The sequence below is a fragment of the Macaca fascicularis genome, chromosome 10 (genome assembly GCF_037993035.2).
Source record: "Macaca fascicularis isolate 582-1 chromosome 10, T2T-MFA8v1.1".
In the NCBI taxonomy this organism is placed as follows: Eukaryota; Metazoa; Chordata; class Mammalia; order Primates; family Cercopithecidae; genus Macaca; species Macaca fascicularis.
This window is the reverse complement of record NC_088384.1, coordinates 93629380-93643698: the sequence shown is the minus strand read 5'-3', so window position 1 is coordinate 93643698 and position 14319 is coordinate 93629380. Positions and strand designations below refer to the sequence as shown.

The following is a 14319-nucleotide window of genomic DNA, read 5'->3' as shown; positions in this document are numbered from 1 at the left end:
TATGAACATTCTTGCACAAGTCTTCATGTAGACATAGGCACTCATTTCTCTCGGGTATATACCTAGGAGTGGAAATCCTAGATCACAGCATAGGTGTATGTTTAGATTTTGTAGATACTATCAGTTTCCAAAGGAGCTGTACCAATTTCCTCTGCTGTCAGCACTGTGCAAGAATTTGTTGCTCCATAGCCTCTCAACATTCAGCTCTCTTTTTTTGTTGTTGTTATTTAGTTTTTATTTCATAATCAAAAACTCTGCAATCCACCTAGGCATGGAAGGGAACAAAGAAAACATGAAACCCAAAGGGAACTGCAGTGAGAGCACAAAGATTCTAGGATACTGCAAGCAAATAGGAGGGTGCTCTCCTGAGCTACAGAAGGAATGGTCTGGTGGTGAAGATAAAACACAAGTCCAACTTATTGGAGTTGTCCACAGTCAGCAATGGTGATCTTCTTGCTGGTCTTGCCATTCCTGGACCCAAAGTGCTCCATGGCCTCCATAATCTTCATGCCTTCTTTCACCTTGCCAAAGACCACATGCTTGCCATCCAACCACTCAGTCTTGGCAGTGCAGATGATAAACTGGGAACCTTTTGTGTTGGGTCCAGCATTTGCCATGGACAAGATGCCAGGACCTGTATGCTTTAGGATGAAGTTCTCATCATCAAATTTCTCCTCATAGATGGACTTGCCACCAGTGCCATTATGGCATGTGAAGTCACCACCCTGACATATAAACCCTGGAATAATTCTGTGACAGCAGGAAGCCTTATAACCAAATCCTTTCTCTCCAGTGCTCAGAGCATGTAAGTTTTCTGCTGTCTTTGGAATTTCGTCTGCAAACAGCTTGAAGGAGAAGCAGCCCAAGGGCTCGACGTTGACAGTGATGTCGAACAACACGGTGGACGTGGCTAATAGTATGGGGATCCTGGCGGCATCCGCAAAGCCAGCTTTCTCTTTTTCTGAACAAGGGCTTCCACTACAAGACTCCTCTTGTCATTCAGTGTTGGATACTGGGTGTGGCTGCCATGGATGCATTGACCCTTTAGCCTGTAAGCAGCAGGATGGTGGGAGGCCACATTCAGGCCTGTTGGAGTCTCAGCTAGAGGAGAAATGGACATCTCCTTGCTTTGGATGTGACCCCAGGAACTGGATAGCCATCTCGTGACCATGAGTGTGAAACCAGCACAAGGACAGAAGATAAAATGAACCTCGGGCCTTGCTGACACTGCCTAGCCACTGAGTGACAGACTACTTTTTAAAGCCAATTGATGTAGTTGTGTGTTTAACTTGCAACATAAAAGATACAGTCCACCAACCTTTATTCCCAAACCCCTACCGCTCCATTTCTGTCCTCTACAGCATCAGTCCCACTGAGCACTCCCTCCTTCCTGAAACCTCCTCTCTAGGACCCACACTCACTTGGTCCTCTTTCTACCCCACTGGCCACTGCCTCTCAGTCTCCTTTCCTGGATCCTCCTCTTCTGCCCACTTTTCTCTCCACCTTCTTTCCCTTGAGTTCTAACCCAGCACCATGACCTCTGTGTTGATGGCCCCTAAATATGTATTTCCAGCCCCAGACTCCGTTCGGAGCTCCTGTGTCACATAAACCTGCCTACTCACCCTCTCTGCCTGCATGTTGCCCAGGCATTTCAAACCTAACTTCTCAAAGCCAAATGTGATCTTCCCCCTCAGTCTATTCCTCTTTCAGCCTTCATTGTCTTGGCCAAGGACTCTTTTACCCTTTCATTTACTCAAGGCTAAAACCCAGTAAGGAGTTATTGCCAATGCCTCCACATCCAGCCACGTCCAGTCTTCCATCCTTTCCTTCACCTCCCCAAGCCACCACCCTGTCTGAGTCGGCATTAGCTTTTGTCTGGAAAGCTGCAACCACCTCCTAACTGGTCTGCCTACACCCACTCCTGAGTGCTTTCCAAGCCATGCGGCCTGGGTGGCCTTTCAGAAATCCAAATTTGCTATCCTTTTCCTGATGAAAATGGCTTCCCCTGACTCTCAAGAGAAAAGCCAAATACAGTATACAGCTGACCTGTCTTCTTTGGTGCTCACCTCACCCTAACCCTGCCCCTTCCCAGCTCCACATCTGGGACAAATGTTCTTTCTGTCTAGAACATTTCCCCTCTCACTCTTGCCCTAATCGTCCTTGGTTTCTCAACCTAAATGCCATCTTCCCCTCTCACTCTTGCCCTAATCGTCCTTGGTTTCTCAACCTAAATGCCATCTTCCCAAAGAGGTTCCACCCTCTCCCTACATTAGGACTCCATTAATTTCTCCTAACACTCTCTACTTCTTCTCACAGCACTTCCCATGATGTGTAATTATGTATTGATTCAAGTCACTAATATACAGTGATTATATGACTGTCTCCCCGCCTACCCGCCATTAGACTGGCAGCGCCTTGAGGTCAGGAACAGACCCAGGACACCCACTCTACTTGCCCTTAGCACTGAGCTTGGGTACAGTAAGCGCCCAAGGAATACGCTTAATTAGCTAATAAATGACTACACGAACTCATTCAAGCCCCATAAAAGCCGTAAGGTGGGCATTTCATCAGAAGCCGGGTCGGGGCGGGGGAGGGGCTCCCTCGCCCAAGATACCGGGCAAGTGGGGGAGCCGGGGCCTGACCCAAGGCAGTTCCAAGTTCTGAGCCCGGCTCTCTCAGCTCCTGAGCCCTGGCTGCATGATGAAACGCTAGGGAGGGGGTGGACTTTGAGCCACGAGAAGGTTTTCCCCGAGTCCCCGGACCGTCCGCGCGGGGAAGAACTAAGTGGGTTCACCCAGAGGAACACAACCCGGCCCGCCCCGCGCTCACGAAGTAAAGATCACAATTTGCTGCATATGCATGAGGGGACCCGGCAGCGCTTCGGGGCTGTCCACACTGCGCCTGATAAAAATTATTAGGGCTTGAGGACCTCGGCGCTCCCAGAATTTTGTAAAAGTGCGTACAAAGGACTCAAAGGTGGCCTGTGGCTGATATTTAGGGGAGATGGGGCGAGGGTGAGCTCCCCTCTTCGGGCCGTGTGATCAGGCGTCTGTGGTAGGCAGCCCGATTCCAGGATGGGTCCTCGGCCGGCTCCACTAGAAGACGAAGGGGGCGTCTCCCCGGCTTCCTGCGGCGTCCGTGGCGAGCTGAGGTGGAGGCAGGCTGCGGCAGACGGCGACAGTGGCGGCGGCGCCATGGCAGGGCTTGCAGGTACCGTGGCGTCAACCTGCTTGGGGCGGGATGAGAGGCCCTCCATGCGGCCGCGCCGCCATATTGTCCCTTCTGGGTCACCTTAGGCGTCGCCCGGTCCCCGTCACTGGGGTTTTCCATCCGCATACCCCCGGGAAGGGAGGGCGCCCCTGTCCGGCTTCAGGTGATTGCTGTGATTGGACCTAACCTGGGCCTTGGGGGTCCCTTTCCAGCCCGGGGGTGGTCACAGTACTCCTGGGTGCTCGCTCCGGCCTTGTCCAAGGTCAGTGTCCTTGCAGGATGAGGCAGGCAGAGCCGGGGCACGGGGCTGGGGAGCGCGACCACCATCTCTGCGGCCCCGGGTTCCACGCAGGGTGCCCAGCTTGTGAGAGGCCTGTCACTCTGTCCCCATCAGTGTAGTTACTTTAGTTGCTTTTTTTTGGCCGGGGCGGGGGACGTGGGGGTGAGGGGAGAGAGGGTCTCCCGCTCGAGGCCCCGCTTAGGTGTCTGGGGTGATAGGTTGACGCTCTGCTAAGAGTCGCGGGCGCTTCTTACTCCCTCCAACTTTACATCTAAGGGTGGACACCCCTTCGTTTTCCTTCTATAGACGTGGGGAGTGGCCCTCAAGGGCAGCTGAAAGAACGGAATGCCTGGCACACTAATGTCCTGGAAAGGAAGCATGGGGGATGGGAGACAGTTGCTTTTTCCTTCCCCTTTCCAAATCTCCTTTAGTTTCCTTCCAGGTCTTCGTGTCCCATTTCAGCGCTAAATGTTGGGAGACTGGGGTCTGTCCTCGGAAAGAAACAGCCTTTCTCTTTATAGGTTTGGATCGTCTTTATCCCTTTCAGGGAACTGGTGTGTTGGGGACGGCTTCTCTGCCTTGCCTGACATGGTCCAGTCATCCTGTCAGCCTTCTGGACGGCAACACCAAAGCTGGGACCAAAAAAAAGTTCCAGTTTAAGTGCTAATGCCCAAAGTGTTAGATCTTGTTTGCTTGTTTGTTTTAAATCAGAGACTAATTAATGTCAAGCAAATCTGTTAAAAGATTTGATCACGGGAAGCCTGGTCGGTTTCCAGTGACCAGGTCAATTCCATATCTGAAATTGGTCTTATTAGAGTTGCTGCCAAAACCAGTTTAACCTTTAATCTGTAATATGTTGTTTCAAAGAGGAATCTGGGTTAGGCTGTCTTTTTTTGTTGTTGTTCTCCTATCTTTGAAACACATGCATTCCATTTCAAGCCTGTCCCTGTGCGATATACCAAGAACCATGCGTTGCCTGCCTCTCTGACTTCCTGCTCTGGAAATGCTCAGGAATCTGGATCCTGCTGGGGCATGGGCCCTGTGGGAGGGCAAGTGGGGGAGGGGAGGATAAACAGGATCATTCCCAGGGAAGATGGTGACAACATGTCTCTGGGGCATATAGAGGAAGTCAGAGGTCACCAAGGGAAAAGAGATTGTTGTTTGACTAGTGTTTTGTGTATGTGCATGAGTGCACACGTTTAAATCTCTGGTGGGGGCGCGGGGGAGAGGGAGTTAACTGCAAATTCAGAATCTCCCTTTGGGGTGTTGGCTCCTGAGGAGATACACATTTCAAAATAGATATCTAGTAAATGACTCACAGCAGACCTGCTCCCCGATCCAACAGTTATCTGTTGCCCAAGCTCAAGGAACTTGCCCCTGCCCTTCCCTGACAGCAGACATCCCTTCGTTCACTGACAATGCAAATATTCCACAGATAAAGGTAACAGTGTCACATAGCACCCTGTACGCCTAAAAGTCATGGTACCTAAACCTGCCACCTCTGGACTTCAGCTGGTTAGGCTAAGAAACTTAACCTCCTGGAGCATTAGTCTCAAGGGTCTCTCACCTGTTGCTGGAGTCCCACAGAGCCATTCTCAACTCCTTCCCAATTGATCTGCTCTGTCCTTGGCCTTGTGGGGGGCAAAATCTTCTGGGAGCAATGACAGTTTAGGCAAAGGGGGCATTCAGCACTGTGACTAAGGGCTGTGCAATAAAATACTAGGCATTTTCAATTCTTCCCATTGCTCTCTATCAGAATAAAATGTTTAATGGTATAGTTTGTGGAAAAAATTTTATAAACAAGGTGTGTTTGGACCATCTAAGCATTGCTTGGCATTGCACTGGATGGAAAGTGAATGCATTGTCTTCTCTGGTGGGTTGTTTGCTGCCAGAACATGAGGTTTTGTGGGTGGAGGATGCAAATGGGGAGTGGACATTGCACATTGAAGCCCACACATGCAGGAGCAGGCCACCAGGGCAGCCCTTGCCTGGAAATCTGTCATCTCACCTTGTCACACTCACAACCCTGCTGATGGATGGATGGAGGAAAAGGGCTTTGCCAAGATGATATGGAAAACTCTGGGGCTACAAGCAGCCTCTTGTCTTCTAAGTGGGGGCACAGGAGGTGCTGTGTCCAGAGCAGCCAGCTCTTACCATGCTGCTTTGGTCCACCTCCCTGAAATCTACCTTGTCCCTTGGGCTAAGGTTAGAGCATCAGGGGCAGTGGGGCTATGGGCATACCCCTCAAAAGCTCCAAAGGGAGGGTTAGCCTTCATTGAGAACACATGTTGGTATGTTCATGATTCTGTGGGTTTAGTGTGGAAAACCACAGAAACTCCCAGTTCTGAGGCCTGCCAAGATAGGGGTTCAGAATGGAGGAGGTGTGGGCATTGCCTGCTGATGAGTCACACTGGGGTGAGAGGAGACCTGCCTCACCTTCAGGCTATGGTAGCAGCTATAGCCACCCAGCCTAAGAAGGATGAAGTCTCAGATTGCACATCCTCTCCGAGTCCTGATGAGTCCTGATTGCCGCTGCGACGACAGTTTCTAGCATGTTAGGGTTCACTGGCATCTCAGAGGCCCTCTTAGAGAGGGAAACTGAAGATGAAGGGTATAAGGTGACATGTCCAGGTTCCCTAGGCTGATTGATGGCAAAGCCAAGACCAGAACTGGGATCTGCACCTCCCCACCCCTATAATTCTCTGATACCGAATGAAGTTTTAGATGCCTTTAGAGGTGCGGGTGACTGGGGGGCTTGCTTAGGGGAAGGAAACATGGTCAGGCTTAAGGGGGCAAGGTACTTTGTGCTCCAGAAGTATTTGTGACAGCTGTGACTAAGGGATTTGAAGAAGTGGCAGGAAGAGAGATTTATGGCCCTCCAACTCCCTCCCTTGGTGTTGACCCAGCAACAGGTGTGTGGTGACAGGGACACATAAAGCCAGAGACAAGGCTGAACAGGCGGCAGGGCCATTTGGTGAGACAGTCAGCTGACCCTGTGTAGAAAGAGCCCTGACTCACTGGGGAGTGGGAGAGGAAGACAAGTCCGAGGCCGAGCAGCCAGCCCACTGCCTACCCTGACATGATGGCAGGGGAGAGCCCAGGGCCAGGGACCTGGTAAGCATCCCTAAGAATAAGGAGGCTGGTGCTGGGAAAAGCAGAAATCCAGTACTGGGGAGAGAGGTTTCTGGGATGAGGTGGGGCCAGGAGACCCTGCAGAGTCGCAGGGCCAGGCAGATTGTCTTTGTAGTGGTCCTGGTGGATATGGGGCCTGCAGCATTAAGCTGGGTGGAGGTGTCACACTGCACCTCTTATCCCATACTCATTGTCTAAGCCAATGTCTACCCTGCCCAGTACTCATTTCCTTGGGGCTTCTGGATGGAGACCTGGAGTAAGGCTTTGTGTTCTGAAATCACCCCCTTGGTCCCTAGTACCTCTTTGGAGGGCTACTGCCACCTTTTTCCCCTCCTCTCATCTTTCCCAAAGTGATTACCTGCTTTGGCCCCTTCTCCTAAGACCACAAGTAAAGCACCTATCCCTTTGGGGAGGGGGAAGTGGTCCCTTATTCCCGGACCACAAGTGAAGATGTCAGCCTTTCTCGTTGGGGGGGGGGGGGCGGAAATGGTCCTTTATCACAGGACAGCATTGAGATGAGGTTGGGTGTGTGAGGGGCCCAGCTTATTGCAATTTTCATGGCCCTCCTTTTCCTCCCTCCCCCAAGCAGAGTGCCTGTTCCACAATGGGCACATCAGCTGAGTCTTAGAAGTGTGTGTTGATGCCGCTAAAGAAATCACAAGAGACAAAGTTTTGGTGCGCCTCCACTGCCCCGCAGGGTCCTGGGACACTGTGCGAGACAGGGGAGGTACTTTTTTTTATTTTTTGTAGAGGTGGTCCCTGTCCTCCAGGAGCTTACAATCTAGCTGGGGAGACACAACTAATGCACACTTAAACAATCAGTACAATTAGCGATTACCACAATATTGACCACAACTGCGTGAGACCAGGGAAAAGCAAGATCAGTGAGGGGCAAGGGGGATTCAGAGAAAGTGTTTTAGTAAAGGTGGGATTCATTTCCTTTTACTGCTTGAATAGTTCCAAATCAAGTGACACATTATTTTGGAGTAGGGTGGGCTTGGGAGGCAGTGAGGAGGAAAGGGGAATCGAGGGAGCAAATGCAGCAAGGCTGGAATGCAAGTGCCCTAGGCAAGGGACAGCAAGAGGGCCCCACTGTATTTCTTAACCACCCTCCTTCCTCAACTGTGCCCTCCAGTCCCGCCACACAGGCACGCGGTTGGTGCTGCACCAAGATTCAGGGCTTCGGCTGGCGATGTCAGAGCGTCCATTCTGCTGGCTGGTGTGGTGTTTGGATCTCCATGGTGGGGCCTGCTGGCATGGCCCTGGCTTCGGGGCTGGGATGGCGCTGTCCCAACTTTGTCCAGATCAGAATGCGGTGCCTATGCCCAAATCTCAGGGGTCTGCTCCCCCATCCCCCCTCCTCTCCCGACCCTGCCCCTTGGTGGGACTGGTGCAAAGGGGTTGGGAAGGGATCTGGTATCTTCGTCATTGTCGGTACTGCTTCTCCAGGGGTCTACTGGCCCCTCACTGACCTTGCCAAGTGCTCCTCTGGCGAGGGAGCACAGGGGACCCCCCATTCCTGTGCGGCACTGGCTCCCGTGCTGGCTGAGATGCACAGGAGCACCTGATGATACGGCCGCCCAGGGCTGGGAGCTGGGGCCTCAGTTGGGGGCTCGCTGCCTGCGCTCCCCCAACACCTGCCGCCCGGTCCGCGACACCGTGTACGCCAGCTTCTGCAGGGAGTACCTGAACACCTGCGGCGAGAAACCCAGGACCCACCCTTAGTGGAGAGCACCCACAGCATGTCTGTGGTGCTGCCGTGCCCACCCCCGCCCCACCCCCTGCCCCGCCCGCCCATCCAGCGTAGGCTGGAGAGGCGGGCGCGGGCGCAGCTTGTCCACGAGTCAGGGCAGCTGGAGCTTTTCCAACTGTGCTGAGAGCTGCATGGCGGCAAGCTGATTGGACCCACAACTTAGGTATACCTCACTTCTCGCAATGGGCTGTGTCCCTGGAGGATTTCGAAAAGCGAATCCTACCCAGTAAATGCAGCATTCCAGGAACACCTTGAAGGAAATATGCGATTCCTTTGGCAAAGGATTCCTTTAGCAGGGAATTCTTCCTGCAAAGGGAGCTTTTAGGGTAAATGGTTTTATGGGCAAAGCGCTTTCTTTTGATTTATCTCTTTTTACACAAAGCGCTTTTGCCTCTTTTTGATTTTTTTTTTTTTCGTAAAGCAATTATCCTTTTTTGGAAGCGCCTTTTTCCCCTTCTATTTTTCTCTCGAGGGGCTTTTTTCTCTAATTTTTTTCTTGAAAGCGTTTTTGCCCAATTCATTTATTTCTGTTAGCTCCCTTGTCTAATTTTTTTCTGCAGTGCGTTTTTAATCTAATGCATTTTTTTTTCTGCCAAGTGCTTTTCTCCGATTTATTTTTCCTGCAATGCGCGTCTTTCTCTTTTCCTGTGAACTACTTTTTCTATAATTCGTGGTAGGGTTTTTTTTTGTTTTGGTTTGGTTTGGGTTTTTTTTGCGAAGTAATTTTTATTTTTTCTGAGAAGTGCCTTTTTCTAACTTATTTTTTGTTTCACCCCCGCAAGCGCTATATGTTTTTTTAAATAAAATTTCTCCGCAATGCGCAATTTTTTAAGGTGGAAAATTTTCACTCTGCGAGCTGTAAAGTCTTGCAACACAGTAGTGCCCCGCCTCCCTCCTGGGGTCGAGTCCGGGTGTAGCGGGTTTTTCTTACCGCGTTGGTCGCTAAAAGCCTGGGTGATCGTCCGCAGCGGTCGCCCGCCGCGCCCCGAGTCTTTGTTCCCGGGCAGGCGCGGGCGCACTAGGGAGGGTCAGCGCGAGGAGGACAGCGCAGGGAATGGGCAGGGGGCGCGCGGTGCCGGCAGCGGCACTTTGGCAGGCAGGGATCGCGGCAATCGGAATAGGACGGTCTGGGAGGCGGCAATCGCGACGCGGTCTTGCGGGTTCTTGGGGCGCGAGTTGGGAACCCTCTCCCACCCGAAACCCTGGCACACTTACCTGCAGCAGCACACGGAAGATGTACCAGCCGATGATGAGCAGTTCAGCCGAGGCTGCCGCCACTGCCGCCATGGTTCCGAGAGTGGTAGGTGGGTGGTCGAGAGAGAGGGTTTGCCGAGATCCGCTGGTCTTGGAGTCCGCTGTTGGGCGCACTGCCGCAGCCGAGGTGGCCGCGCCTTAAGTACCCGCCCGCCACTTAAGTGCGCATGCGCGCCTTGGGGGGGTGTTTATGAGGAGGGGTGGCTGGGGGCGCTCCTCATTCGCCAGGAGAGGAAAAAAATAATCCATCTGCTCTTTCCATACCGACCCCCGCCTCCTGAGTTCCATCTTAGCCCCCTTCCAGAAGATTCCGCCGTGCTTGCTTTTGGATTTTGCTTTAAAATGGAGGGGTACCACGATTCTGGATAGAGTACAAGGCGAGGATGGGGGTGCAGGTCTCTTAGTGTGGCGCCCTTCTCCCCAGTCCCTGGCCTGCAAATTTGAGCTCAGACCCCGGTGCCACTCCAGAGCCTACCTTGGGGATGGATGGAAAAACAGAAATTAGGGAGGGGTCATCTGCCCCATAGAGCAAAAAAAATGGTGCCCCTTTCAGAAGCCTCGGCATAGTAGAACCATGCTCGGCGCTCTTTTCCTAATACTGAATGAGTTTTAAGCCCCGGTCCTCTGCTTCATGAGTGTCCCTGAGCGCGTAACCCGTCTGATTCTTTACATCTCTCTTACGTTAGCGAGGAGATGAGGATCTGCGGTGGAGGTCGCTACCGTAGGGAGCTGAGCCAGGGCACTGCGCTTTGGGCGCAAAAGCAGTAGTCACCTAGTATCTGTGGGAGGGATACAGGAAGGATTGGCGCCCTTCGTATGCGCGGAAGGAATGAGCTCTCTACGGAGAAGTGGTTGGAATATGCTCGGGGATAGTTTTCTGCTGGACAGGTCGTTTCGACCTCTGTCTTCCGCTCCCCTCCCCCAAGCCCTGGTAGGTCGGCCTTAGCCGCTGGTTCTTTGTACCCGTTGCGCTGGGCGGCCGGATCACCGAACGGGGTTTCGCTACCGCTACCGGAGAGTTGTGGCTACCGCAGCCCCATTTCCAAGTGAGGCGGGTCCCTTTCAGACCGCCCGTCTTGTGGGTCCCTCGCACAACGCAGATTTTGCAGACGGGAAGACTGGAATGCGGTTTGTGAGTGTGGTCCCCGCGCACCGGTGGCCAGCCGAAAGCACCTCTTTACAGCAAGCTGCCTTTTGCCCAGGGGCCAACTGGCATTTGCCCCTATGTGGATAGAAAATTAATTTTTGTTAAAAGCTCCTAGAGGTCAGGTTCTGTACAGTGCCAGCAGCAGATGGAGGTGTAATGATCCAAGCGACTTCAGTTTGGACAAAGTAGCATAGTGACTTTTTTTCTACATTGACTTTCGGAGAAGTTGGCAGGTTCTGGCAAAGTGACGCCGGGCTATTTGAAAAAGGCAAGCTTAGCCTAGGCTGCCATCTTAAAATATTTCGAGGCTGCAGCTGCCTCAGTATCCTTTGCCTGTGGTCTGGTGGCCGGCAGTGCGCCGCTAACAGCTTTAACTCGGCACTCAGTGCCTGAGCACCTATGGCTGTGAGAGATGCTAGATACAGAACCCTGTCCTTACCACGTGGGGGCACAGCAGGGAGCCCTTGGTAGTCCTTTGGCAACCACTGGGCGGTATTGTGAGGTCTGGGCCCCTTGAGGACGGGCTGCAGCCCCAGGAGGCGATACATGATCTCTGCTGGGCAGGGCCCAGGCAAAGCCAGTCCACTGTGTGAAACCGTGCCAAAGAGCCCTCTCCCTGATGCCCCAGGAGAAGCCCCGGGGAGACATCCCAGGAAGCTTCCGAATAGTGACTTGGAGAGGAGTAGAACTTTCACGGGTGGGCAGGGAGGAAAGGGCATTTCACATTTGCTGTTGTTAACCATGATCCATTTTCCCAAATAAGTATACATTCTGTTCCTGTTTTTTTTTTTTTTTTTTTTTGTATGTGTGTTTGTCTGTCTGTCTGTTCTTTGTCTGTTTGTCTGTTGTGTTGACTTTTCTCTTCAGGATCCCTGCTGCCTTGGTGATCCCGGGCTGACAGCCAGAGAGCACAGCGGCTCAGCTCCTGGAGAGTGAGGGTTGAAGAAAGCGGAGGGCAGCCGCCTGCGCCCGCTGGCTCCCATTAGGTCGGTTCCTGCAGCGGTGCCCGGCAGCCTTGGTGAAGGCCCTGCCCGGCAGAGATCATGTATTGCCTCCAGTGGCTGCTGCCCGTCCTCCTCATCCCCAAGCCCCTCAACCCCGCCCTGTGGTTCAGCCACTCCATGTTCATGGGCTTCTACCTGCTCAGCTTCCTCCTGGAACGGAAGCCTTGCACAATTTGTGCCTTGGTTTTCCTGGCAGCGCTTTTCCTTATCTGCTATAGCTGCTGGGGAAACTGTTTCCTGTACCACTGCTCCGATTCACCGCTTCCAGAATCGGCGCATGATCCCGGCGTTGTGGGCACCTAACGGCCTGCCCTGTTAGCTTTCCAAGGAAGCAGAAGACGGGAGGGGAGGCATTGACATAGGTCATAAAGCATTGGAGTTTCAAATCCCGCAGCCTCGCGGGTGTCACATTCCTGACGGCGCCTTTTTGGCCTGTGATGTTTTATCCTTATAATGTGAATAATGGCACTGACCGGTGCTTTTATTGTAAAGTCCTATAGTCGTGGGTGGTCTTGTGGTTGTGTGTGTTCTGTCCCCATCTAGGTCCTGGCTGGCCGCATGACCACCCCCCTCGCCTCATTACTGCGAGGAGTCTGGGCCCATCCTGGTCAACCGCCCCAATGTGATCTGGGGCAGATAAAATGCCAGTCTCATTGTCACCTCTGTGATCCCTCCTTGTCAGGGTCTCCTTCCTTCCCAGAATGTTACTGACTCAGTCCCTCTCCTGGTTTCCCTTTACTTCTCTTCTACCCTTTTCCTTTTTTGGGGGGAGTACCTGTCCAAGACAGGGCTCATTTTTGCACTTATCTCAAATTTGAAGAGATTGCTGACGCCCGAGAGCCTCGCTTTTTCATCCTTCTTTCCTTGTTCAGCAGGCTAGACAGAAACATGTCTTGACTGTTTGTTGTCCACAAATCTTCAGTATTTTCTCCGCTTCATTTTTAAGAAAGGAAGCAACAGATAGATGTTGCTCTTTCACCTGGGTGTCTGGGCTCATGCTTTCCTGCCCAGCCTCACTTCCTTTGCCCTTCCTCCTGCCTTTCTCAACTGTTCCAAGGAGGGGGGCCTCATTGTGTCTCCCGTGCATGCTCTGCAGCATTGAAGTATGGTGTGTTCACGTAGTTCTAGCAGTCCCCAGCTGAGTGAGTGGGAGAGTACCTGTGTGTTTCATAACAGCCATGATCCCCTTGATAGATGTTTGGATATTTTTTGGTGTGCCCTGTGCGTGTGTGTGTGTACAAATACATGTGTATATTCCTTTTAAAGAAGCTTTATCGAACATGTTCTGATTTTGAGGTTTAGCAATAGCTAGCTATATATGGTAGGTGCCGCTACAGTTTTTATTTAGCATGGGGATTGCAGAGTGACCAGCACACTGGACTCCGAGGTGATTCAGACAAGACAGGGGAGCAGTGGCCATCATCCTCCCGCCAGGGGCTTCTCCGTTCCTGCGCATATAGACTGTACATTATGAAGAATACCCAGGAAGACTGTGTGACTGTCACTTGCTGCTTTTTCTGCGCTTCAGTAACAAGTGTTGGCAAACGAGACTTTCTCCTGGCCCCTGCCTACTGGAGATCAGCATGCCTGTCCTTTCAATCTGATCCATCCATCTCTGTCTTGCCTGAGGAGAAAGAGAGATGGGCCAGGCAGAGAACAGAACTGGAGGCAGTTCATCTAGGGAATGGGACTGTGAGGCCATACTTGTGAAACGTTTGGACTGCTATTCTAGAGCTTTTATTTGGTGTGTTCGTTGCACAGCTGTTTGAAATGTTTAATAAAGCTTTATAAACTTTACTTTGTGGTTTTATGTGGCTGCAGTCCATTTGGGTCGTGGTGTTGGATTTCGGAGTTGGTGGGGGGCAGGGGGAAGCATGGAGGGGCTGAGTCCTTGGCGCCAGAGTACCTTAGCCCGAAAATTTGATCTGCTTTCTGGAGAGCAGATGGTGGGGATGGGGGAGGGGGAGCAGGGGGCAGGACAGGCGGTGAACAGGAGGGAGTCTGAAAGTTTTCAGAGATGAGACATTTGCGTTTCTCAGCTCCCATGGCTTCTCGCCTGAAATTGTTTCCCTCCATAGGAGATTTGAGTAACCGATCCCTTGACAAACAACTTAAGACAGCTGGAGCTCTAATCATCAAGGATTTTTATGGTGCTGCTTTTGAAGTAAAAATAGTGAAACCCCTTATGGCATTTCAAGTGGAAAAATAAATAAGATTGGCTGTCCAATCAGCCGGACGTAAGGTGATGGCTAGAAGTGCCGAGAGTGGTGTGGTTCCATGTTGTAGATAGGCACGTGCTCCCATGGCCATGACCTTTGAGGCAATGTAGGCTAGTTTGTCAGGTCCTGTGCTGGGTATTCACCTCTGAATCTCCTTCTAGAAAGCATAGTAGGAGTACTGCCTGTCCAAGCACAGGGCTATCGTGAGATTTTATTTAGTCACAGTGGTGAAGGGCTTTGGTAATTTCATAGAAGATCACCTGTTTTACCTAGGCTTTAAATTTATTGCTATAAAATTGAGTATGGTTTTCTCCTGTTCA

At 51.9% G+C, this 14319-nt stretch overlaps 2 protein-coding genes and 1 pseudogene across 6 annotated transcripts; 1 reads left to right on the top strand and 2 right to left on the bottom strand.

The window, feature by feature from the left end:
• Positions 1–287: 287 nt before the first annotated feature.
• On the bottom strand, positions 288–2400 carry LOC102117696 (peptidyl-prolyl cis-trans isomerase A pseudogene; annotated as a pseudogene).
• Positions 2401–3124: 724 nt separating this feature from the next.
• BLCAP (BLCAP apoptosis inducing factor) lies at positions 3125–13577 on the top strand. 3 transcript variants are annotated; one of them, XR_012419343.1, is made up of 2 exons: positions 3125–3472; positions 11644–13577. XR_012419343.1 is itself a non-coding variant. In XM_005568967.4 (2 exons), exon 2 carries the CDS (start codon positions 11820–11822, stop codon positions 12081–12083), a length of 264 nt encoding a protein of 87 aa, XP_005569024.1. In that variant the 5' UTR covers positions 3125–3210; positions 11644–11819; the 3' UTR covers positions 12084–13577. The 3 variants fall into 3 exon arrangements, 2 of the variants coding, with proteins under 2 accessions (XP_005569024.1, XP_005569025.1); XM_005568967.4 differs by having other exon boundaries at positions 3125–3210; XM_005568968.4 differs by lacking the exon at positions 3125–3472 and adding an exon at positions 6519–6604.
• Positions 7293–9744, bottom strand: NNAT (neuronatin). Of its 3 annotated transcripts, none has more exons than XM_005568965.5 (3): positions 9591–9744; positions 8545–8625; positions 7293–8316 (listed from the first exon to the last, which is right to left on the bottom strand). In XM_005568965.5, the coding sequence occupies exons 1-3, from the start codon at positions 9660–9662 to the stop codon at positions 8224–8226; spliced, it is 246 nt and encodes an 81-aa protein (XP_005569022.1). In that variant the 5' UTR covers positions 9663–9744; the 3' UTR covers positions 7293–8223. The 3 variants fall into 3 exon arrangements, with proteins under 3 accessions (XP_005569022.1, XP_015313534.1, XP_005569023.1); XM_015458048.3 differs by having other exon boundaries at positions 8550–8625; XM_005568966.3 differs by lacking the exon at positions 8545–8625.
• Positions 13578–14319: the final 742 nt, after the last annotated feature.

Coding starts and splice junctions, on each gene's coding strand:
- NNAT (XM_015458048.3), bottom strand. CDS start 9,662: ATGGCGGCAGTGGCGGCAGCCTCGGCTGAACTGCTCATCATCGGCTGG. Junction 8,626..9,590: donor TCTTCCGTGTGCTGCTGCAG/GTAAGTGTGCCA, acceptor ATTTCCTTCAAG/GTGTTCCTGGAATGCTGCAT. Junction 8,317..8,549: donor GACACAGCCCATTGCGAGAA/GTGAGGTATACC, acceptor TTCTCGCCGCAG/GTGTTCAGGTACTCCCTGCA.
- BLCAP (XM_005568967.4), top strand. CDS start 11,820: ATGTATTGCCTCCAGTGGCTGCTGCCCGTCCTCCTCATCCCCAAGCCC.